We start from the raw sequence: 23,771 nt of genomic DNA on the forward strand, positions 1-23,771 counted from the left end.
TGCCAATTTTATATTACTAAGTACTCAGCTAAATACTGTCTATTTAAATATCAACCAGCTGAAAAAAATTCTGTTTCGTATTTTAAGATGCAGACACAGTATATACTTAAGAACTTCGTTAACCACTTTCAGTTGCTGCAGTAATTTCTATGTTGGCAGCATACGAGCCTAATCACTAAGAAAGACAACTGATAATTAGGGTATTACTGAAGAATGGATTAAGTGTTCTGTAGTATTGACTGGTATGTCTTCAAAAGCCCAGGCTTTTTTCCTTCAGCCCCAGTGGAATCAGATTCTTCCCAGGGTATTAGGCTGATGAAAGAATTACACAGGAATCAACAGTGATTACTGTTTAAAATGGGTTCATCTGTGATTTTGTTCTTAATAACATTATGGTATTCATTACTTTCAGATTCTATCTTCTTCCTGTTACAAAAATTGCCAAATTAACTTTCAGAAGCAGCATAATCATTCTATTACTCTAGAATACTTAGGTCTGCCAGGTTCTTCCTACCAAATTCTAGTGATGTCAAGAAATTCAAACATGAGCTTGCAGTAAATAGCTTAATAAGAGACTGGACAGCATGAAAGAAACTCTGCCTGAGGTTCATAAAAATAAATGGAAAGCACTGACTGAATGAAACCCACTACTGACCTCAAGGTCACAGAGTTTGAACACAGTCTCTAAGTGAGAGAAGCTGATACCCATAATGCTGAAGTATGCTAAAGATGGGACACTGAATGCAGGAATGGAAAAAACCCCAACCTTCTGAAAATGCAGCCAAGTGCAAATACTCAGGTACCAGAACTGTTTTTCTGGGAGAGAGATCTTTGCTCTTGCTCCAGAATTGTCTGGAATGTTAAAAATGCAGTGGCCTGTCCCATTTGCCTTGTTTGTGGTACTGTCAAGGGAAAGACTCTTACCTTTCCATGTGCATGTAAGTACTTATCGAGGGGAACAAGTATATTCTAAACTATTTGTATGTCAGAACTGCTACTTTATATTAAAATGTTAATTTTAAGTGTGAGCTACTCTTTATGAAAGAGCTTGAAAGCTAAGAGTCAAGTTGACAGAGACAGCTGTGTTTCAGTAGTCAGAATCTGAAATTTAATTTGTAGAAGAAAGGCTCATTCTTGAAATCTGTGCTGAAATTCCCAGTAGTAAGTATGACATTGCATGACCACAGAGGTTTGTCTGCCAACAACCAGAAGTAAGACAGCCAGGAATTTGGCATGCTTGATCTTTAATGTAAAAATCTGTCAAACAAATCACTAACCTGTGGCATGGTGATATGTAACAAACAATATCTGAAACTGAGAGGTTAGAAATCAGGTAGAACAGTATTTAAAAGTTTGTAAATAAATTGCAGTCAAATCAGCCACCTTGATATATTGCATGCACAGTCCCAGTTTCTAGTTTTTAGATAGCTCACCAATATTTTTGCAGAGTTTTTCCTGTGAGGTTCTGCCACTGTGACATCCCTCCTCATGATGTAATGAGAAATTGTGGAATTATACAAAAAAGCAGCAAGTTCAGGAGTGTCTTGTGGAATAGAAAACTGCAAAAAGGAAAAAATGTGAATGGTAATGACATACTCAGACAACGATTCTAACAGATTTGTTCCCGTCTCAGTGGTCTTGAATTTTGGATTAACACTGTTTATTCAATTTAACAGCACAGTCATGAGAATTTACTGTCTTCAACTTGGGGCAGGATTAGTAATAGCACAGTGAGATATTGCCCAGTTATAGGAATTACAGTAGGTAACAGTTTGTTTCGCTTTTTACTGGAGTCAATTTCATTGCTGTACTTATTTCTGTCAGGCTCTTGGGGTCAGATTCTGATCTCTGTAACAGGATAAATTCAAAGTTACTGCACTGAAAAGTGGTCACTAGTTCAGATCAAAAACTACCAATTGAAATATAGTGATTTAACCAGCTTTAGTAAGTAAAAGAAAAAAAAAAAGGAAATCTGAATTCTAGCAACACAACTTTTGATCACTATTTGTTACACATTTATTTTGATAACAACTCAACTTTGTATAATGCAACACTTTGTTCATTTTTAATCTCATATTAAAATGCATTCTGTCCAGTTTTATCTTCACAGATTTTTATTCTCTGATGAAAAGCTATTTTTAGTGTTGGCGGTTTGTCTTTAGTTTCTAAACAGAGCATTTACAGCTTCTTTCAAGAAGCTTCAGAGAATGCCTGGGAACCCAATTACTAGAGGGAAAGACAAATTGTAATTTATGACAAGTCGATCATGTAAAATCACAATAAAATGTATGTGGAAGTTTGTAGTAAGATCTGAACAAGAACTCACCTAAACATAGACAAAACTATTCTTTAAGGGCCTCAGATTATAAAGAGCTACATCAGATCCATCTTATCAGTTCCTTTAACCTCTGAACACAAATATCTTAAACAAGAAAATGTTTGTAATTGTAAGAAATGTCGTAGCACTAAAGGGAAGAGAACAGCTATAAACACACAAAACTTTCCACAGGCTAATGCTCTGTAGTACTGCACTTGCAAAGTTGGTACCATTCATCTGATTAAAATTGTGAAGCTACAGAAGGAACTATTTTGACACTGTCTGAGATCTTCAGTCAAAACCACCCTGCAAAGTAAAAGATACTATAATTTATTAACTGATGAAAACCCCTTAAGCAAAAATAAGATTTTTTTTTCTGTTGCTTAATTAGGTTAACATTGTCTTTTTGCAATAAGGGAACAGTTAAATAGCTAGTAAATCTCTCTCTCTCAATGTGATAACATGTGGGAATTCTCTTTCCAGGATTCTTTCACCAGCATATACAGGCTTCTTTAATGATGACAAATCAAAAGAACCACAATATAACAACATGCCTTTGAAGAAGCCCTCAATATACAATCAAAACTGATAAATATGTAGATCCATTTGAATGATTGGATGATTTTTATATTTATTTATACTTTTAATAGATCTTAGAGTGTTAGCATCTTCAGTAGTGAATAGCTGACACACTGTAAGGCTGCGCTGCCATTCAGAGAGATCTGGATAGGCTGGAGAGTTGGGTGGAGAGGGACCTAATAAAGTTCAATAAGGGCAAGTGCAGGGTCCTGCACCTGGGGAGGAATAACCCCAGGCACCAGTACAGGTTGGGGATTGACCTGCTGGAAAGCAGCCCTGCAGAGAAAGACCTGTGAGTCCTGGTGGATGACCAGTTGACCATGAGCCAACAATATGTCCTTGTGGCCAAGGCGGCCAATGGTATCCTGGGGTGCATTAAGGAGAGTGTGACCAGCAGGTCAAGGGAGGTTCTCCTCCCCCTCTACTCTGCCTTGGTTGCATCTGGAGTATTGTGTCCAGTTCTGGGACCCCCAGTTCAAGAGAGACAGGGAACTTCTGGAGAGAGTCCAGCAGAGGGCTACAAAGAAGATTAAGGGGCTGGAGCATCTTTCTTATGAGGAAAGGCTGAGGGAGCTGGGTCTGTTTAGCCAAGAGAAGAGAAGACCTGAGAGGGGACCTTATTAATGTTTATAAATATCTAAAGGGTGGGTGTCAAGAGGATGGGGCCAGACTCTCAAGTGGTGACCAGTGACAGGACAAGGGGCAACAGGCACAAGCTGGAGGACTGGAGGTTCCACTTAAACATGAGGAAAAACTTCTTTACAGTGAGGGTGACAGAGCACTGGAACAGGCTGCCCAGAGAGGTTGTGGAGTCTCCTTCTCTGCAGATACTCAAAACCTGCCTGGATGCGACCCTGTGCAACTTGCTGAACCTGCTTTGGTAGGGGGGCTAGACTAGATGATCTCCAAAGGTTCCTTCCAACTCCTACCATTCTGTGATTCTGTGTGATTCTGTGAATTATTACAGCAAAGGTTTGAAAACAGCCCTCTGTGATTAAGAGAAAATATACATGTTTCCTGCAACAATTTTAAAGCAGACTTTCTCCAGTGGCCTAGATGTTCAGGGTAGATTTTATTAAATACTATTTTATCCTTGAGCCAGTGGCATGGAATTGTACAACTCTGTTTCTGTAGCTATTTTATATGCCACATATTTTGCACACCATACCTTATTTTAAATGGATTCTTGCTCCCTCCATTTAACTACAATGGACTCTCTTGGTTTTCCCACCAGGGCAAACTGTACTGCTTTCTTCTCCTGAGCCTTGTCACCTTGAGCAGATTTCCAGATCTCGACAATTCTTCACTTCTAATTTCAAAACCTGGTGTAGCTTTCTTCTTTTTCTAGCAAGGCAATACCCTCTGATGTAATGCGTAACTCCACCAGAAATGTTCTGGAAGAGGACTTTGTGTAAAAGCTGTTATACAAGAGGTGTCAGTGACCATTCAAGAGTAATGCCTTGGATGGTAATATTTTGTCTCCAGACCAGGACTTAAACACAGTAATAACGACTCTGCAGCAGGAGGAAACACTGCCTCTGGAGGAGGTTAGCTCCTGCCAGTCATGTTGGTGGTTGTACCTTACCCACATGGTGGACTTTAGCTGCTCTTTTGCTGCTTCCCTGACAGACACCGCACTCATGGTACTGCAGTGCTTAGCCACTGAGAATGTGCCAGGTGTGTCACCCTGTATCATATACCATAGTTAGAAACCACTGCCTATATCTCTGGTATTTACAAGCACTGTCTCCACAAAACTACTTTTCATCATCAATCTGGGAAAAAAAACAAACCAACTTGTCAGGAATAATGGCAGAGGCCAAAAGTCCATCTAGCTGAGCCCTCTCCTCATCCACAATGCCTTCAAGCAGATGTGGAAGGAAGAGTAAGAACAGGGCATGCGTACATAATGCTCTCTCCTCTTATCTTTCAGCTTCCAAACGTTTTCAGCGCAGGGACTTCCTGATCTGCATGAAGTTTTTGTTCATTTATTAATCTTCACTGGACTTCTCTTTTGTGAATTTGTCCACTTTCCTCTTAAAACCATGTAAACTTTTAACCCTGACTACTTCCTTTGGCAACAAGTTCCAGATATCTAATACCTGTCACATGAACCCCTACTTCCTTCTGCTTGTTTTGAATCTGGCTCTACAGGCTTCATTTGACGCTCCAGTTCCTGTGCAGTGAACACACTGCACTCCTGTGTAGGAACAGGCAGAGAGCAGTCAATCCCCACCCACACTCTTCCCATCACTTCTGATCTTGTGGGTCATATTTGTGCATAGTCGCCTCCTTTCTAGACTGAAGCACCCTAGTGTATTGAGTTCTTCTGCAAGGGAATCTGTTTCATATCTTTGATCAGTTCTTTTGCTCGTCCTTAGACCTTTTGAAAGATTCATAACTTTATTATTGTTTCATGTCCCTCACCATATCCAGAGAAAGATAAGCTACAGAAAAGGAAAGGTCCCTAAATAAGAGTCTTCCCATGTGTGCATAGGTTTGATTTATCTTTGTGTAAGAAACAACAAAGCACAAAGGAAACCTTTCTACAAGACAAGAAATTCAGCAATGGGGAGCAATATACTGCTTTAACTGAAACTGGGCAATCTAAGTAATTTCAAAGAGGAAATGCCCAAGCACCCTAAGACAGCTAGGTTCTGAAATCCAAGAGGAGCCAGGTATATAATGTCCTTAGCCTTATGTCCTTAACCCTCAGGAAATCTGAGCCAGGCATCCTGCTGTTTATACAAAACTTGAAGGAAGCTGTCTCTGCATCCTCTTCCCATGTGAAGCAATAGATAAACATTACATATCTGAAACCTGATTTGTGCATTCATGCTGTTCAGTGCTTTGAAAAGCTGAAATAAAGAAAGAATGTTTAAATTCTTACAATTAATGATTGTGCATCTAAAGCCATATTCTGCAACGGCAGATAGAGACCATTATTTCATTATTACAGGAAGGTTTCACACAAGCCTCACAAGAATTTAGTCTTGCATGTGTAACAGATGTAATCATTAACAAGTAGGAGAAGGAAGAGCAAATTCAAAAAAATGAAAAAGAAATCATCAAAAAAATACATTGCCTGAAAATGTCATTAAGAACTGTGGCACCATTCTACCCAGGAGCTCTGCCCTTCTCCCATCTCAGCTTCTTAACTGAAACTTAAAACAGAGCACGGCAGCTAGGAGGAGGGATGCTGAACTCCTTTTCATGTATTTGCAACCTGATCTGAACAGTGGCTTTGAGATGCTAAACTTGCAAATACAAATGCAGCAGCTCAGCTTCTTGCTCTTCCCCACTTCTGAAAAATAGGTGGAAATGGGGTGGAAAAGATTAATGGAAAAAATCCTGTTTCCAAATTTGCTGTGTTTTGGGTACAAAATGGAAACATTTCCTGTCATCAGTTCCCCAATTACTTCCTTTTTCTTCCTCTAGAGAAACGAAATTAAAAGGTGGAATCATAACCACTCTCTGGCTTCCTAGGTGAAGCACAAAAATCCAGCCAAAATGTATTTGGCATACATCAGTTTTTCTACATTCCTTCGAGTATATATTGTAGTTTGGTCTCTTTAAGCTAAAGACATGTCTTGTAGCTCCTGTGGTCATGAGCAATCCCCTTCACTAGAACGATGTCTCCCCTTTCATCTACTGTACTGAACCCAAACCCCTCCTGGTATGCAAAAGACTTATAGCACTTTTAGCATTTGGAACACAGCTCTCCCTGCAAGATGTTTAACAGGCTACTGCTTAAACTTGAGAAGTGTTGTTTACTCCAGAAGTGTCTGGAATCAGTTATGCTTAATAAATTGGATACCTTGTTTCTGATGGGATAATATGTAGATCTGTGTTTTGCTATATTTTCTGACTTTAAGCCAAATCAAACCCTTTTGGGGGGGATCTGCCATCACAAATAGAGATCTTAAATCAGGCTTTCAGACACTGGCATACCAACACTTTATTGAGGAGGCCGCTACTAAGCTTCCCCATGTTAGTGTTTCCTCCAGACTCTGAGGTCTCCTGCTCTGCCATGAAAGAAGAACCATGTCCATGGAAGAGGAAGCAATTCCAATGACAAACAATGCCTAGGAGTAACACTTATGAAAAAAAATGTGTAGGGGAATTTTTTCCTTTTTGCTGGTATGATTAAAATAATTACAGAATCATTTCCAAGTAGAAAAACCAAAAGCCTGTCATGTTGCTGATGAATCTGTAACTTTTATGAGTTAATATTGATTAAGCCATAAGATAGTTGTAGACTCTATGAATCTTTTTATCAAGTGCCAGTACATGAAAACTTCAATTTCTGGAGTACATTCCATGCAGAATTCCAGTTGATAGTTTCACTATATAGGATATTCAAAGTATGTTCTTTGAAAAATCAAAATCATTAACACTTTAGGACAGGCAAAATATATATAGGCTTCTAAAATGACTCCCATTTTACAGATTATACTATCTTGTACTAAGTTGAGTTTAACCATAACACAAAATATAGCATACGATACTAAAAACGTGTATCTTAGCATATACTTGGTGCAAGGAAATAGCCCCTGGCAACAAAACATGCTGAGGACTGACTGGCTAAGAAGCTGAAAAAAACCCCACATACTGAGGACTGACTGGCTAAAAAGCAGAAAAAGACCTGGCTTAAGCTGCACATGAGACAGCACCGTGTCCTGTCAGGAGCGAGGGCCAACAGCATCCTGGGCTCTGTGAACAGGAGCAAAGGCAGAAAACAGAGATCAGCATACTGGAATCAGTTCAGTGGAGGGCTCCCAGGGATGCTCAGGGCTGGAGCATCTGTCTGGCATGGAGAGGCTGAGGGACCAGTGCTTTTTCAGCCCAGAGATAAGAAAGCTTTAGGGGACCAAAGCTGTCAGAGGGAGAAGGTTATTATAAAAATCGAGCCAGGCTTTTCACAGAGGTTCATGGTGGGATGACGACAGAAAATGGGCTTAAATTGAAACGAGAGGTTCAGACTAGATGTAGCAAAAACTTTTTCCCTTTACAGACAATGAAGAAGGGGCAGAATTTGCCCAGAAAAGTTTTGCAGTCACTGTCCTTGGACGTTTTAAAGACCAGACTGGATAAAGCCCTGAACAACCTAATCAGATCTCATAGCTGATCCTTCTTGAGCAGGATGTTGGATCAGAGTACTCCTGAGTTCTATTCCAACCTGAATTAGCCTATGATCCTAAAAAAACAAATCACCATACAAATTAGCTGTAAATTATTTGCATTGGAATAAAAAACTTTTAAAGTTTTAAAATACTTAATGCTACAATACCTGGTGGCTGTGTGCTATCTATTAAGTTATCAGCTCTGAGAATTTAATGTCTTTCAATTTAATGATATTGCATTATTGTGCTATAAAGGATTTTTCCCACTGCTAACAAGTTCAGACCTTTTGATAAACAAACCAGTGCTAGGCTGTATTAGACTCAACTGAAGAGCTATGTGCATCCTTTGACATAACATAGGTTTACATTACCTTTGGGAGTTCATCTGCTAAGCACTGCTGTACAGATGACTTTCTGAATTAATGCACTCCTTAGGACACAAGAATTTTCATGAGAACTGAAAGATTTTGTATCATCTGTTCAAAGCCACGTTAAAAATGACACTTAAGGAAAACCCTGCAAATTTCCATTTAAAAAAATAGCTTGTATCCATTGCTGCGATACTGAATCAAAAGACAAGTTTCTTCTGGTGAGAAGAGTATAGAAACCCAACACATAACGCACAACACCACTGACACACTAGAAACATTACAGACTATCTATTGATATCTTGTGCCTTACCCAGGAAAATGAACTCGGGGTCATTGTACAAGATTCCCAAAAAGTTCCATCCCATTGTGAAGTGTAGGCAGAAAAAATCAGGCAAAATGCAGACAGGGATGGAAATAAAAGAGGTGACTTACCTTTATTTGCATTGTATTAATAGGAGAACTCGTTTGACAGTGCAATGGTCCATGTGTCTGAATATGAAGAATATAAAGAAGAAATTCTTCTCGACTGGACACAGGCCAGCCAACATGGAGAACTGTACTGTTGATAGCACTTGGTCCTATATTGTGCAGCTGTCAAACAAATATAATCAGTACTTTCAGTAAAAAACAACAAAAACCACAACAACTACCACTTAGATGTTTTCAAATCCTTAGTGTCCACAGCCTTGAAGCAGTTTGAGAAAGATGCACAGATTATTAATATCACTTTATTAATGGAGAATCTGTGGCAGGTAGAGGAAAAGGACCTCTCCATGTTAGTTACAAAGCCAGTGAAAAATCTGGGAGAACAACCTTTTTTGTCTGAGTCCATATTCAAGAAATCCATCACCTTTCCCATTTTTTCCTACATATGACAGAGTTGAAATTACCTAAAAAGTATAAAAAACCCAAACCAAAACACACTAGCAAAATACACTATACAAACACATACAATGAACCTTAACAGAACATACCTGAAAATAGTAGCTGAAACTTCAGGACACAAAAGAATCACATTTCAGGGTGCAGGAATAGAAGGTATAGCAGAGCTTAAACTATTTTTTTGTGGTTAAGAACTTGATTTTCAAATACTTCTCAGTTCAAATTTCTTCAAAAGAAAAAAAGGAACTAGTTTTCCTAAACTACCATCCCAGGACATGATTATTTTCTGGGAAAATGAGAAAAGATAGAACTAACAGAAATCTAAAAATCTAGGCTATTAAAATAGTTTTCTTATATCAGTTTACAATTTGAAATTATCTGATGACCACAGGAAGTTTGAGTATGTGTTGACACTAGACATGAGAGCTAAAGAAGCAGAACACCATGGAGCTTTAGTCATAGAGATGTGAGAATATCCTTCTTTTAAATGTGCAGAATTTTTGTGACTGATGAGCTTTATTTAGAACCAAATAAAATTCAAATTCAGTCTTAGATCTTCTGCAGGAAAGGGTTTTTAGGTGGGTGTTTGGGCTTCTTTAATGCTTTGCTGATATCAATTAACCATGAAAGTAGATTCTTTACTCACTGTAACTATTTTAATACATTTGAAGTCACATATATAGTTCTACAAACAGCCCAAAAGCTCGAGACAGGAAGATTTGTTAGAGATTTTTCAGTTTAGAGAAATCAGTTAAGATGAGGAATTCACAAATAATATTTCGTATTTTAGAGTCTGTTTCATTACAGTTTAGTATTAGTCATGCAAATTTTAATCTTCCACTGCTGATTAAGTTCAGTGGCTTATATTTTATTGAGTGCTAGTTTGTGAATTATAACCATATGTGAAGCACTCTGTTTTACCTCCTAGAATAAAGGTCATCCATCAGAATCCAAAGATGGTCTGTATTCCATACAGTTCACTCAATGCACTTTTTGCAAACCCGAACTCTCCTTTTTTAATTGATGAATCATCAGTAGAGAAAACCCAACAACAATGCAAGGTAGAATTATGTATACTTCAAACATTAAGAGCTACTTCCAACAGAACATCTTCTGAGCAAAGAGGTAACAAATTATATGTATATCTACAGGTTTTTTTCAATTAGATAAATTTCAATGGAAATATTTTTTCCTGTGCACAACACTCATAGCTTTTAATGAGAAACCAGTCAAATCACTAAAATTATTTGGCACTGATTGCAATGAGCTCTCAAGCACTGTTTTTAATTCATATCAAACACCCAAAATGTTTATAGACCCCTTAAATGTCAAAGACAGACTCTTAGCATAAACTAACACCTCCTCTACCAACATGAACTGATAATGGGGTTGTGAATTCCCAGATTAAATTTGGGTCATCTGCTAAAGTCAGAGTATTTACATTTGTGGTTTTTTTCTAGTTGCAAATAACCCCAAATCATCAGGATTTCAATGGGAGCAGCATGAGGTCCTGTGACAACATATGTCATTTTTACCTCATAGATGTGTTCTACTAAAGGACCAAGTTCTTCTTCTTTTGCAGGTTCATCTTTGGGTTCCCAGTTGTGAAGTGGCAAAATAATTGTTGGGGGGTGAGACACTCTGTAATATATAAAATAAGTTAAAACAATAACTGTTACCAGTTACCAGATCGGCTGCTTTATTTTTACAAAAAAATTAAGATTACTACAGATAACTGAGCCCTTAAGGGCATTTTCTTTGGGCACATTCATTAGAATGAGGTGAGGTGAACAATACAATGCTTCCATAAGTACTGCTCAGTCCTTACAGACTACTGAGGGCATGCATTTAGTTTCACAGTTCTTCTGGTGGATGGTCCTTTCCAGACAAGGGAGTGACTCTTTCTCTATTTGTAGAGAGGAATGCAGTCTGTCAGGCATTTACATCATTTTCACTGGTGAGGTGTGTGCACACATAATCCACAAAAATAGGGTAATGCTACATAAATAAATGTATTTTCTCATTTCTATTTAAAGCCTGTAGATGTTTAGTGCTATGCACCTTCCTTCCCTGACATACCTTTTTGGATATTTATTTAACTGCTCTGACTGTAAATTCCTTATAACCTCTGTTATTATTCCTTAAAAAAAACCCCTTGCAAAGTAGTCTATCTCATTTTTACAGGTGGGAAATTGAGATGCAGTTAGGGCAAACGACTTCCATAAAGTCACAATGGAAACTGGTGTATCAAGAAACTGAATTCAGGACTAGAGCCTGAAATAGTGCTCCAGGCTTCTCATTTGCTTTGTAAGTGAAGTGGCAGCTACGACATTCCCTGAAACACTGTTGCAACTTGCAACATGTAAATCAAACATAAATGAAGAATAGCCACTCAATATTTGACATCTATCTTTCTGTCTGCTGTTTTGTTTTTCCGTTCCTTCTCCATCTGTCCTCGAGAAAGGCCAAAGTACTCTTCTGTTTATGTTTCTATTTAAATCAAAAGCATTTTATTTCCCATAAAAACTGGAAGTTCTTTGGAGGGGGTCTCATTAAGATGCCAACTTTAACCTCATTCAGTTGTTGAGAAATTGGGAAATCAGATCCCAAGAATTCCTCTTAGCATGGTAGGTGAGTTCTGGCACAGACATCTGTCATCTGCTAGTATTGGAAGCAGCTCTTGGTGCTAAAATGGTAAATATTACACTTTCCTTACAAGGGTCAACTTTCACCCAGTTTTGCTGGTTTCCAGAATCCTTAGCTTTAAGAAAAGCCATAAAATTTCAATGCTTGTTCTGACAAAGCTGGAATTTTGCTGACAGAAAACTGTTAAAATAGAATTGCTAATGAGATTTTTTTTTAGAAGGTAACATTTAACTAAAATGTTGGACTCTGTCCACTGATATTAATTCACATATTGAGTCTAAACACAGAAGGCACCACTGCAAATTGCCCCTTGAAGAAGAGAAAAGAAGACTCAATATTTCTGAAGAACAGAAGACTAGATGTTTTTCTTGCAAATGTTGACACTTTAAAATACTTTAGCAAGAAACAAACTGTCCCCGCTTCCAGCTCCTATGTCATATACAATGACTGAAACGTTTGATGGAAACTTTGCTAGAGAATGCAGCTTCTCAGAGCAGCAAGAGATCCTGGAGAAGAAGTTCTTAATGAAATTTAAGGGATCCTGGAGTATTCTGCTAAGTCTAAATATTTCCTCAGACTTCAAAAGGCCAGCAGTTTGTACTAACAAGTATGCCAGAGGACAAATTTACAAGCCAAACCAAATAATAAAGGAAATGAAACATATTCATTAAAAAGTAATTTCAGATTAGGTACTTAGAATAATTTGTTATCTTTCACAAATGGCCTTGCTTCCAATAAGAATTTTAGTTATTAATTGTTGGAGAACAGGAACTTTGTCTGTTGTTACAAAAGCCAAGCCACAGAGACCCTTAAGCTACTGCAAAAATTTGAAAACCAGAAAGTGTACATAGACAAAAAAGAAGCAGGCATGAGGTTTCAAAAACAGTGTTCTCTATTACATTCCCTGTGCAGTGTTTTTCTTATCCACAGAATTACAAAGTACAAAGTGTAAATGTAGACATTCAATAGAAATTATTATAAAACACACAAGGATATTTTTTTAAAAGATTGTACAGTTATTTTGAGGACATCTGCTATTGATGTGAAAGTAGCAAAATCAGGTCAAATTAAACAGAAACCCTCTCTTTTGACTATTTTATTTTGCATTTAACTGAGAATATTCTTAGCATTTAAATTATTTATTAGATGAGGATTTTTCCTAGATTTTTTGGGTGACAATGATCAAACAAGAGCACTGAAAAATAAGATAAAGGATATAGATAATGTTCTACAGAAAATGCTTACGTAGAATATACGAGGATTCTGCCAGCTGCAAATCCTCCAGTCCAAATTACTTCCCTCATTCCTCTAGTGCTCTTTCAGAAGTGGGAAATAACAATTAAAACTTTAAAACTCCTAGTTTTATAGAAAAAAAAAAAGTAAGCAGAATAATCAAATCTCAGTTACCAGAGCAACTGCTCATTGAATGAAGTATCTAAGGAGTTATCTTAAATTTCTTTTGAATAGGATACTGAAGAAGATTTTTTTCCTTTCTCATAGAGGAGTATTTGCACGGGCCCACTGTGCAAGTGTACATGCATATATGCAAATACACAATTTGATAACTACTTTATTTTCCCCAGTAAAATGCACAATGACTCCAGTCCCACTTCATGCAACTCTGTGCAGAGCAGCAGGGAAACCAATGCAAGATATTTTCCAGTCCAAATGTGGATATAATTTCTCTTTTATTTTTATCTAGGAAACTGTGAGCAAATAGTTCCCTTGGAGCTGTACGCTTTAGCCTCTCTGAGTAATTAGCAAAATCTGCCAACAAAGGGTTAGGGAATTTTCCTTAGTACACGCATGCTATAGCAAAGAGAAAAACTAAAAGAGGAAAGGAACTGGAAGACATTCAATTAAGTAATTTCTCTGTAATTAATGACCTATTTCTTAGCACTGCAGGCAGCAATTCAAGCCATTTTTCCACTTGTGGGCATGCTCTTTTCAAGAACTGAGGTTATTTTGGTCATTTTTTGGTGTCTATCTATTTACCTATTACAGAAGTTTTCACTAAAAAGAACACACTATGGCACAGAAAGAACATGGTGGAGGCAAAAAGTTTCCAGTTTGCTAAGAATACAAAAAGTTTGTAAGATTTTTTTGTATGAAAGTGACAAGCAACCTCAATGGAAAGACCAGAATCCAGAGCACTGGAAGCAGCCCTTATTGAGAAGTCTTGTGTATGTATATGCAACCATTTCATGATGCACTGAAACTCCAGCCAGTACTTAACCTGGGTGTCCATCCATGGCAACATCTAGTAGTTTTGGTCTCCCAGCATTTTCTCACACATCTGCAGACCACCAGCTAACCCCTTTGATTCTTACTTCCTCAGCCTCTGTTTCTCTTTCTCTGTTACCTTCCCCCTCATTTTGTATTTTTCACCTCTCTTTCTATCCAGCTCATTTCCTTAGATCACCACTAACTACAGAAAATTAAATAATACTCTAATTACATGTTCTTGCTAAACATGTCGTGTTTCAACTGCTCCTTTCCAGAAATATAAGCATTAACATATATCCACACAGTCTTTGAGTACAAGTCCTCTTTTTTTCCACCTAACTCTAGTCTTAGGGTTCATCTTCTTAACCTGGAAAGCACTTGTGAAATCTGATGAAAAATACTTTTAAAATCTCTCTGAATTGAGTGGAAATCACGATCTCTGTGATCTGCAAAATCATAGAATCATAGAACGGTTTGGGTTGGAAGGGACCTTTAAAGCTCATCTAGTCCAACCCCCCTGCAGTGAGCAGGGACATCTTCAACTAGATCAGGTTACTCACATCTCTGTCCAACCTGACCTTGAATGTTTTGAGGGATGAGGCATCTACCACTACTGTGGGCAACCTGTCCCAGTGTTTCGCTACCCTCATCGTAAAAAGCGTCTTTCTTATATCCAGTCTCAATCCATCCTCATTTAGTTTAAAACCATTTACCCCTTGTCCTGTCACTACAGGCCCTGCTAAAAAGTTTGTCCCCATCTTTCTTATAGGCCCCCTTTAAGTATTGAAAGGCCACAATTAGGTCTCCCCAGAGCCTTCTCTTCTCCAGGCTGAACAGCCCCAGCTCTGTCAGCATTTCTTCAAAAGGAGAGGTGTTCCAGCCCTCTGACCATTTTTGTGGCCCTCCTCTGGACCTGCTCCAACAGGTCTATGTCTTTCCTGTGCTGAGGGCTCCAGGGTTGGACACAGTGCCCCAGGTGGGGTCGCACCAGAGCAAAGGGGTAGAATCACCTCCCTTGACCTGCTGGCCACGCTTCTCTTGATGCAGCCCAGGATACGGTTATTGGCCTTTTGGGCTGCAAGTGCACATTGCCGGCTCATGTCCAGCTTTTCATCCACCAGTATCCCCGAGTCCTTCTCCACAGGGCTGCTCCCAATCCCTTCATCCCCCAGCCTGTACTGATTCTGGGGGTTGCTCTGACCCAGGTGCAGGACCTGCACTTGGCCTTGTTGAACCTCATGAGGTTCACATGGGCCCACTTCTCAAGCTTCTCCAGGTCCCTCTGGATGGCATCTCATCCCTCTGGCATGTCAACCACAGCACTCAGCTTGGTGTCATCTGCGAACCTGCCGAGGGTGCAGTCGATCCCACTGTCTTTGTCACTGATAAAGATATTAAATAGTACTGGTCCCAATAGAGACCTGAGAGACACCACTCATCACCAATCTCCATTGTGAACACATCCACTACCCGCTGGATGCGACCACCCATAAAATCCTTCACTCTCCAATTTAGAGGGGAGGATGTTGTGGAGGACCAAGTCAAAGGCCTTACAGAAGTCCAGATAGATGACATTCATAGCTTTTCCCTTGTCCACTGATGTAATCACTCCATCATAGAATGGCTGGACTCTCTGCTGGCATTAGGTAGTCAAAATATTGTCTCAGAAGTGATAAAATAAATGGATTTTTATAAATCCATAAAAGCATAAATAAATACATTTTTATTTGTTTACACCTAAGGCAGCCCCTTGAGGTGCATCATATAAGAGACATCTACTGCTCTTGCATCAGCCAGGCCACACGGCCTGACAGTGGAAGTGAAGCTGGACCATGTACCTTCTGTTCCCCCCTTGCAGTGCTGACAATGGTTAAAGTCCAGAGCCGTAGTTTGAGAAGGAGATGTAAGAAATCTGAGATCCCAGATAACAAGCATTTTGGGTGATTATTTGCTTTACAAGAACATCCTGCTGACTTCCTCCAGGATGCCAGGATAGGAGTCTAGTTTCAAGATTTTACAGGGTAGTCTGAGATTCTTATCAGCTAATTGCATTTTATAGTTTCTGAAATCAAGCTGTGAAAATAGAGAAAGAAACAATTATCTCTGATCATATCCTGTGCTTCTTTAGTTTCAGTACCCCATGTGTCAGTGGACAGGCACCTGCTTCAGACAGAAATGTAAGAATCCTATAGTAGTACCTGGTTGACCTCTTGTCATAATCCATTCTTTATTCACCCTTTCTCCAAAGGCCTCACCCTGCTCTCCACTAGTATTTGTCTTGCCATAAGGTATTTAATCATTTCAGTCATTAAAGCAGCAGATTCTGCTTCGGTATTCAGAATTAAGTGCCTAAATAGTTGCACAATCAGACCTACACATATGAACAGGCAACTAGTTATACTGGTAACATCCTTACACAATTTGAATGCCCAAATAAAATGTTGGCTCTGGCTGGTGTTACTACAATGTGGGATCCTACAGTGTGCTCCACTTGCACAGACATGCAGTTAGTTTACTGGAGTCCATGTGGGCAGTCCTGCCCTTTATGTCCTGGTAAATCCTTAGTAGCTCCATTTTGCAAGGCTTGAAGGGGTGAGACTCCCTGGGAATTCTCAGGTGTTCTTGGTGGATAAGGCATCTGGGATAATATGTCAAAAGATTCACTACACAGGATTATTATATGTGGAAAGATTAAACACAAAAAATAGTTATCACTATGAATTGAAATAGTCAAATACTTACCCTCTGATCTGTACTTGAGCCATAGCACTGATGTTGATATGGAGGTTAACTAAATTGCTGGTGGGATTAATCTTGTTAGAACTGGAAGAGACATGTAACAAGGGTTAAAGAAGGTTATTTAGCAGTACTCTAGATTGTTACAGATATAGCACTGAATACCACAAGGCCTACAGTTGGGAAGCAATACCATTGGACATATTACACCATGGGCTTGCTATTGTCACTCCTCGGTCTTGTAGGACACTAGTATTTAATTTTATATTATTTGAGCTTATCACATGTTTAATAATATAATCAACTCAAGCTTCTTTTAAAGAATCCTATAAGTTAAAATGATGATACAAATTTATTTAGCTCAGAATACCAAGTAAATTCCCCTATTCAGCTTGGCTATCTGTATATATAGGAGTATCTTAATAGAATACAAGGGTGTTTCATTGCACTGGAGGAAGGTACCAAGTAAATTCCCCTATTCAGCTTGGCTATCTGTATAGTAGTATCTTAATAGAATACAAGGGTGTTTCATTGCACTGGAGGAAGGCAGTGTTAATGAACAAGCTAGGCTTTGTTATAATAAAATTTGCTTTTAAGACTCTCCAAACTTGTGACTTCTGTATGACAGAGTCTCTGAAGAAAAATAACCAAAATAAACTGTTTCTTTACTTTTCTTATTTTCTTCCCTCCCCCATCCAGAGAGTGTTTACACTCTTAATCTCACTTAGAAGTGAAAACAGATCCTTATGTTTAAAGCCTAGTGCTCTCATTTTATTGTCTTTTCTTATTGCAAGTCCTCAGTAGAAAAGGTAGTTTCTCTTACTTCAAAAGGCCATCCCTATGGCTATAGCCCATTCATGTAAAGAAAGCTTTGCAGGTTAAATTCATGACGATAGTGAAAATAAATAATTACAGACTTAGAATTCGTTTAATTATGGGATAAGTAATACTAAGTTTGGAGGTTTTTTCAAGCAAGTGTGGAAACATTTCCTTGGTTCATGGAGAGTAAGTTTGTATTGGTGTCACAATTTACTGTTATCACATCTGGGTAGCATCAGTCAAATGGAAACATTCGGAGCAGGCCAGCATTCCCAGTGACTGACTCCTGAGGAGTAAAGGGCAATACTGCTTTGATCCAGGCTTTCTGGTTACAGATTACTAAAATTAGGAGCAGTTCTAATTTGTTTGTAAACTAATGCAGATTCCCCACAAACATAATTTGAACTTCTGATGTAATCCTGTATAGCCATTGCTTTAAGTACAAAAGTACAAAAAATTCTTAAAGTATAAAAATTACCATACTTCTAATTTGTTAGAATAAGCTGCTCTCCCATTTGTATAATGGTAGTACTTTCCATAGAGTTAAAATACATATCATATATATTTGGTATTTAAATCTTGTTTGTGCTTTATGGTATTTTGTAGAAAAGAAAATAGTTTAAATAAAAGTGCCAGGACATCTGCCTCCCTAAGTGGTATATAATTGCCTAGCAAAATCCACATCAGAAAAGGAATCAGATCTCAAGACACTCCTCAGCCTCTTGCTTATTTCCTGTAAGTAATGAACTTCAGTCTTGCAAATCAAAATATTTATTTTCCACTTGATGTTTTGGAGTAAATTAAAGGTCTCTCTTCTGAATAACTCAGACCAGGACACAAATTCAGACATGTTCTCTGCTTCTCTTTCCTTCCTTTTAGGTAATTTCCTCTTTCTGTCTTACAGATTTCTGTTTCCTTTTTCTTTTAAGATTGTTTTACCTGTTCACTTAGGACACAGAAATGCAGAAACTGTAGTGCTGCTTGAGAAGGAATGTACAAAACAGTGAGTTTTAACTGTAAGGTACATTCCCTATGCAAGAAGTTTTACTTCTTTTTTTTTTTTTTTAAGTAGCTGTATGGTCTTCAGCATTTTGATAGCAGATTGTGGAAACTGTCCTTTTTGGTAGCCCAACAAATTTCTTTTCTACATTTCAGTGAGTCACACTCATGGAGAAAGCATGAGATGTTGGTGTCCTGAAGCTCAGACTTATTCCTCAGTAAAGCCTTGTCACTTTTTCTACAAGAGTGACCTACCCTCAACTCTTATTACCTAGAAAGATCCAGCTACCCAAAAAACTCTAAACCTTCCCACTTCCACAGCATGAAAAGGGTAGTGACAAGAGCCTCTGATACCCATTTCAAACTGTACTGCTTGCATTAATGACCTGACAGTGAACAGTGGTATGGACAGCAGACCTACAAGCTAGACATTATTTCTTGCATCCCTCTCTGCAGGAGCCCAGGCTCAGATTTGCATGGTCTCCAGCTTGCCAGTCAGACCCCTGGGAGAGGGCGAGGGCCCGACCAAGCACCTCACTGTCTTTCTGCATGTTCTTTCCTTCAAGGGTTACATTCTGGAAACATGATTTAAACATTTAAAATGTCTCAGTTATTTACCATAGTGAACATGATCAAGGCCCTCATTAAAGGCCAGACATTAGCAATTAACTCTCTGTGTGTGGGGCAGGGAGGGCCCCATCAGGAACTGCAGTGTGCATTTGATGAGGATAGATGGAGCAGGAGCCCTGCCACCTACTGAAAAAGACTTGGGTTTGTTCTTGCTGTTATCCTAACCCAGCCTATCCTGTGCTTTTTTTGTCCCTGTGGAGGAAGTACTGCTGAGCATAAACCAAAAGATTCTCCAGCAGCAGTATTTCAGTCCCACAAATGCAGAGGAAACTAATGGACAAATGACAAAGGTTCACCTGCATCAAACTTCATGCCAGTAAATCAGTTGAGCAGATTTTAACTGCTTTCCTTCTATTTTCCAAATTGTCATGAGGAAGTGGCATGCCTTTTTTTTTTTTTTTTTTTCCCCAGAGCATGATACATTTTTAAATACAGAACTTTTTTACAAAGTGATCACTGTTCACTAATTCTGAAGTGGAAAAGAAAGTGCAAATTTGACAAATCTGTAGAAGATCCTTGGACCACTGACCAAAATCAGTTAACCTGAATTTTAACAAAATAAAATCTTAGAATGATTTTGCTAAAAGCTAACAAGGTTCCAGCTCCACAAATCCTCCTGAAGAAAGCTATCACAGGAAAGCCCATGAAATAACTACTTACACTGAAGAGTTAGAATGACCTTCTGACATATTAAATTTCAGATATCAGTAGGAATTCAGAATTTGAATAACCATACTCTTGATAAAACATCTAACCTTTTTATTTGCAGCTCAAAATTGATGCTGAAATCTGCATTTTCAAAATGCTGAACAGAAAATCGAATGCCTGTAGAGAACTGAGAAAGAAACAAAACAAGTTACTAAAAATGGTTGATCTCTCTATATCAAGAAAGCAGTACTGTTCAACATCGCATTTTACAGACTTGTATAAGATACTGTTGCTTTTTAAAATTAGTACGAAATAAAATCATCTAGTTGTTTTCAGGAAAAAATGCCATCCTGCCTGTGTATGTTACCAGATGGAAAACCTGGCTGGACAGAGGAAAGATCAAAAGGAACAGAGAAGCATACTCCCAGGAACACAGCGGTGGGCCTTTCTTCATCCAGACAGTCTTCGCTTTACTTTGCCAAGCCAAAAGAAAATAATAGCTGTCTGCTACCTCTCACCCCTGCCTCTACACATGCAAGCCTTTGTCCAGGTCTTCAGGGCTTCCTGCTCCTCCTGTTGTCTCTGTAACTGTGACATATGAGCTGCATGCTTTTAGGTGTTGCAGGGCTGACTGGTCACTTGTTTTTCTTCTAGAGGCTAAGTTAGCAGCACCTTGATGTTTTAGTTTGATTTGGTTTGAGCTTTTCATTGCAATTTCTGGGAGCCATAGTTCAGTTAAGAGGAATACAACTTCCAAGTTATATTTGCAGTTGAGTTTGCTACAACTTGCAGTATGTGATCACACACAATTACCAAAACTGAAGGAGATAAGGGCTTCCACTGGTGGTCCCTTGTGTTTATGCAGATCTTGCTTCCTCCCTCTGATAATTTCCATTTGCTTTGCAAGAAGGGCACGGAGTAAAGCAGAACAAGTTAATTCAGAAGAGAGAATCAAATTGCAAGGCTAACTAAAGATGGAATATACAATAGCATATGATGGGGTCTTTGTAACCCTCTCGTTGGACATAGTTACAGCCCCAGTATGCAAGTGGGAGGGGAGCATGTGGAGATGCCATCTGCCCTCCATGTTAATTTAATAAAATTGTACTGCAATGTTTAAATTAATGTTTTTAATTGCCTTATTTCAACTGCACGTGCTTTGAATCTGATAAGTTTTGAAACGTGAATTTTGCATTAAGACTCAGAGCAAAGTCTACAGCCGTAATTTTGTACAACTACTCACTCCACCCTACTTCCCCTGTTACCCAGTGGTAGAATTTCCTGCCAGATAACTTGCACACTGTGCTTTAATTTTTTTTAAAAAAGGATGGTTACACATAGCTACATTCTTCACGTGGAGAAACAATCTTCCTGAGAAATTCATTAAAAGGCATTAAGAAATGAGGACATCATTCTTTCATCTCTGCCAATATCAGACTAGATTACAGGGGAGAAAAAAAAATGAAAAAGAGTTGTCTGATTGGCATACTTTGCTTGACATACTTGGGGTAGCATTGTCAGCCACAGGACAGGAGACAACAATGTGGTTTTATGTTTGGGACATAGATTCAACATCACTGAAGAGGAGGTATTTTCCTCTGTGGGTGTCGTTTCAGATGTTTAAGCAATTACTTCTTCTCAAGCATTATTTTTTAAAAATTTTAATTCAATTCTCCTTCTTTCCTCACTTGCAGTGGTGCATGATTGAATCTTAATCCATCTCCAGAATGAGATTTAGTTAACATGTTTTAATTACTTCTTTCAGTTGTCCTATGCTGAAAGCAATATTGTCATCATGAAAGAAACTGCAAGTACAAATCTTTGAATTCTGACCATTTTAATGTCATACTTACAGTTAATCTCTATTTTTGTAAATAAAATCTTTAAGATGAAAAGATAATGCTCATTAAATTAAACAGAAGCTGAATAGCTGACTTGGAATAGAGATGTAAGCTACTTTTAAGACTACTTTTTGGAGATTATTTTAACAACTGTATTGATATTTCAATATCAACTGTCAGCAAGTTTGCTGATGATACAAAGCTGGGAGGAGTGGCTGACACACCAGAAGGCTGTGCTGCCATCCAGAGAGACCTGGACAGGCTGGAGAAATGGGCAGAGAAAAACTTAATGAAATATAACAAGAGCAAGTGTAGGATGTTACGTCTGGGCAGGAACAACCACAGGCTCCAGTTTAGGTTGGGAAATGATATATTAGAGAGCAGTGTAGGGGAAAGGGATCTGGGAGGCCTGGTGGACAGCAGGATGACCATGAGCCAGCACTGTGCCCTTGTGGCCAGGAAGGCCAATGGCATCCTGGGGTGCATTAGAAGGGGTGTGGTTAGTAGGTCAAGAGAGGTTCTCCTCCCCCTCTACTCTGCCCTGGTGAGGCCACATCTGGAATATTGTGTCCAGTTCTGGGCCCCACAGTTCAAGAAGGACAGGGAACTGCTTGAGAGAGTCCAGCGCAGAGCCACCAAGATGATTAAGGGAGTGGAGCATCTCCCTGATGAGGAAAGGCTGAGGGAGCTGGGTCTCTTTAGCTTGGAGAAGAGGAGACTGAGGGGTGACCTCATTAATGTTTATAAATATATAAAGGGTGAGTGGCACAAGGATGGAGCCAGACTCTTCTCGGTGACAACCAATGATAGGACAAGGGGCAGTGGGTGTGAGCTGGAACACAGGAGGTTCCGCTTAAACTTGAGAAGAAACTTCTTTATGGTGAGGGTGACAGAGCCCTGGAACAGGCTGCCCAGGGAGGTTGTGGAGTCTCCTTCTCTGGAGACATTAAAAACCCGCCTGGACGCCTTCCTGTGTGATCTCATTTAGGTTCTGGCAGGGGGATTGGACTAGATGATCTTTTAAGGTCCCTTCCAATCCCTGACATTCTGTGATTCTGTGAAGAATTGGTTTGGTACATACCAAGAAACAGGCAAGATCTTTGAGGTCTCACAGTCTTCTAACCTCACTTCTGTTCATTTCTATTAAGTTCCACATTGATCTACCAGAATTTACAATAAAACCTACATCTCACTTGATAAGCAGGCATAAGGAATCTTGTCATTCCGATGCATTCCAGCGTCATAACTAAGTACTGTGAGCACTCTTTGCCAGTGAGATGGTATCACAGGCATTTAGTTTGCACTGTGGGCCATATGGTGGTGTGATTTTCCTTCCCATTTCTTTTAATCTTCTTTTTCATATTTTTATCCTTTTTTTTTTAGCCACCAGGATATTACTGATAAAGTAAAGTAATTTCTGTGGCCAGTAAATGATTGTAAGGTCACAGGTTTTCAAAAAGTCAGAGATATACCAATTTTAATGACAATAATGCATTCTGAAGATATGAAGCGTCAGACAACTGTGTAGCCTGCTGCAGTATATCCCATGGGTTATATCACAAAGTCCTGACATAACCCTCATACTCAGAAGTTAATCTTAAAGAGTTCAAGAATTCTAGGATTTCAGGGTGCTGAAAAGTCATTACAGTGACTCAATAGTTAAGAGTTTTAGGAATGTTTGATTTTGACCTAGCTCTCCCTTCCCACTCCCTCACAACTTCCACAAAGAGTCCCTTTTGGACCAAATATTTTGAGAATAACTGATCTCCTGCCAGAGCAGAATTGTTTTGTAAAATTGGAAATGGATCAGAGCAGCCTTTCATGATTTATGCAATTTGTACAAAGGACTGGTATTTCACTGTTGGAAGTACATTTGCCATCATAAATAAGTTTGGACTGAAAAAGATCAAGTCCTTTCACCTTTACTAAGCTTTCAGGAGAGCTGGTTGCAAAG

At 38.9% G+C, this 23,771-nt stretch overlaps 1 protein-coding gene across 1 annotated transcript in view; it reads right to left on the reverse strand.

Annotated features, from left to right (window-relative positions):
- Window positions 1-23,771, reverse strand: part of ITGA8 (integrin subunit alpha 8) — a 92,641-nt gene that overhangs the window by 25,344 nt on the left and 43,526 nt on the right. Inside the window, exons 14-18 of the mRNA XM_010164829.2 lie at window positions 20,084-20,163; window positions 16,887-16,967; window positions 10,808-10,913; window positions 8,823-8,981; window positions 1,434-1,559 (exon numbers count right to left, since the gene is read on the reverse strand). Of these exons, the coding sequence (XP_010163131.2) occupies window positions 1,434-1,559; window positions 8,823-8,981; window positions 10,808-10,913; window positions 16,887-16,967; window positions 20,084-20,163 (552 nt within the window). The remainder of the gene's footprint in view (window positions 1-1,433; window positions 1,560-8,822; window positions 8,982-10,807; window positions 10,914-16,886; window positions 16,968-20,083; window positions 20,164-23,771) is intronic.

Source organism: Antrostomus carolinensis, unplaced genomic scaffold (assembly GCF_000700745.2).
Source record: "Antrostomus carolinensis isolate BGI_N321 unplaced genomic scaffold, ASM70074v2 scaffold693, whole genome shotgun sequence".
Taxonomy (NCBI): Eukaryota; Metazoa; Chordata; class Aves; order Caprimulgiformes; family Caprimulgidae; genus Antrostomus; species Antrostomus carolinensis.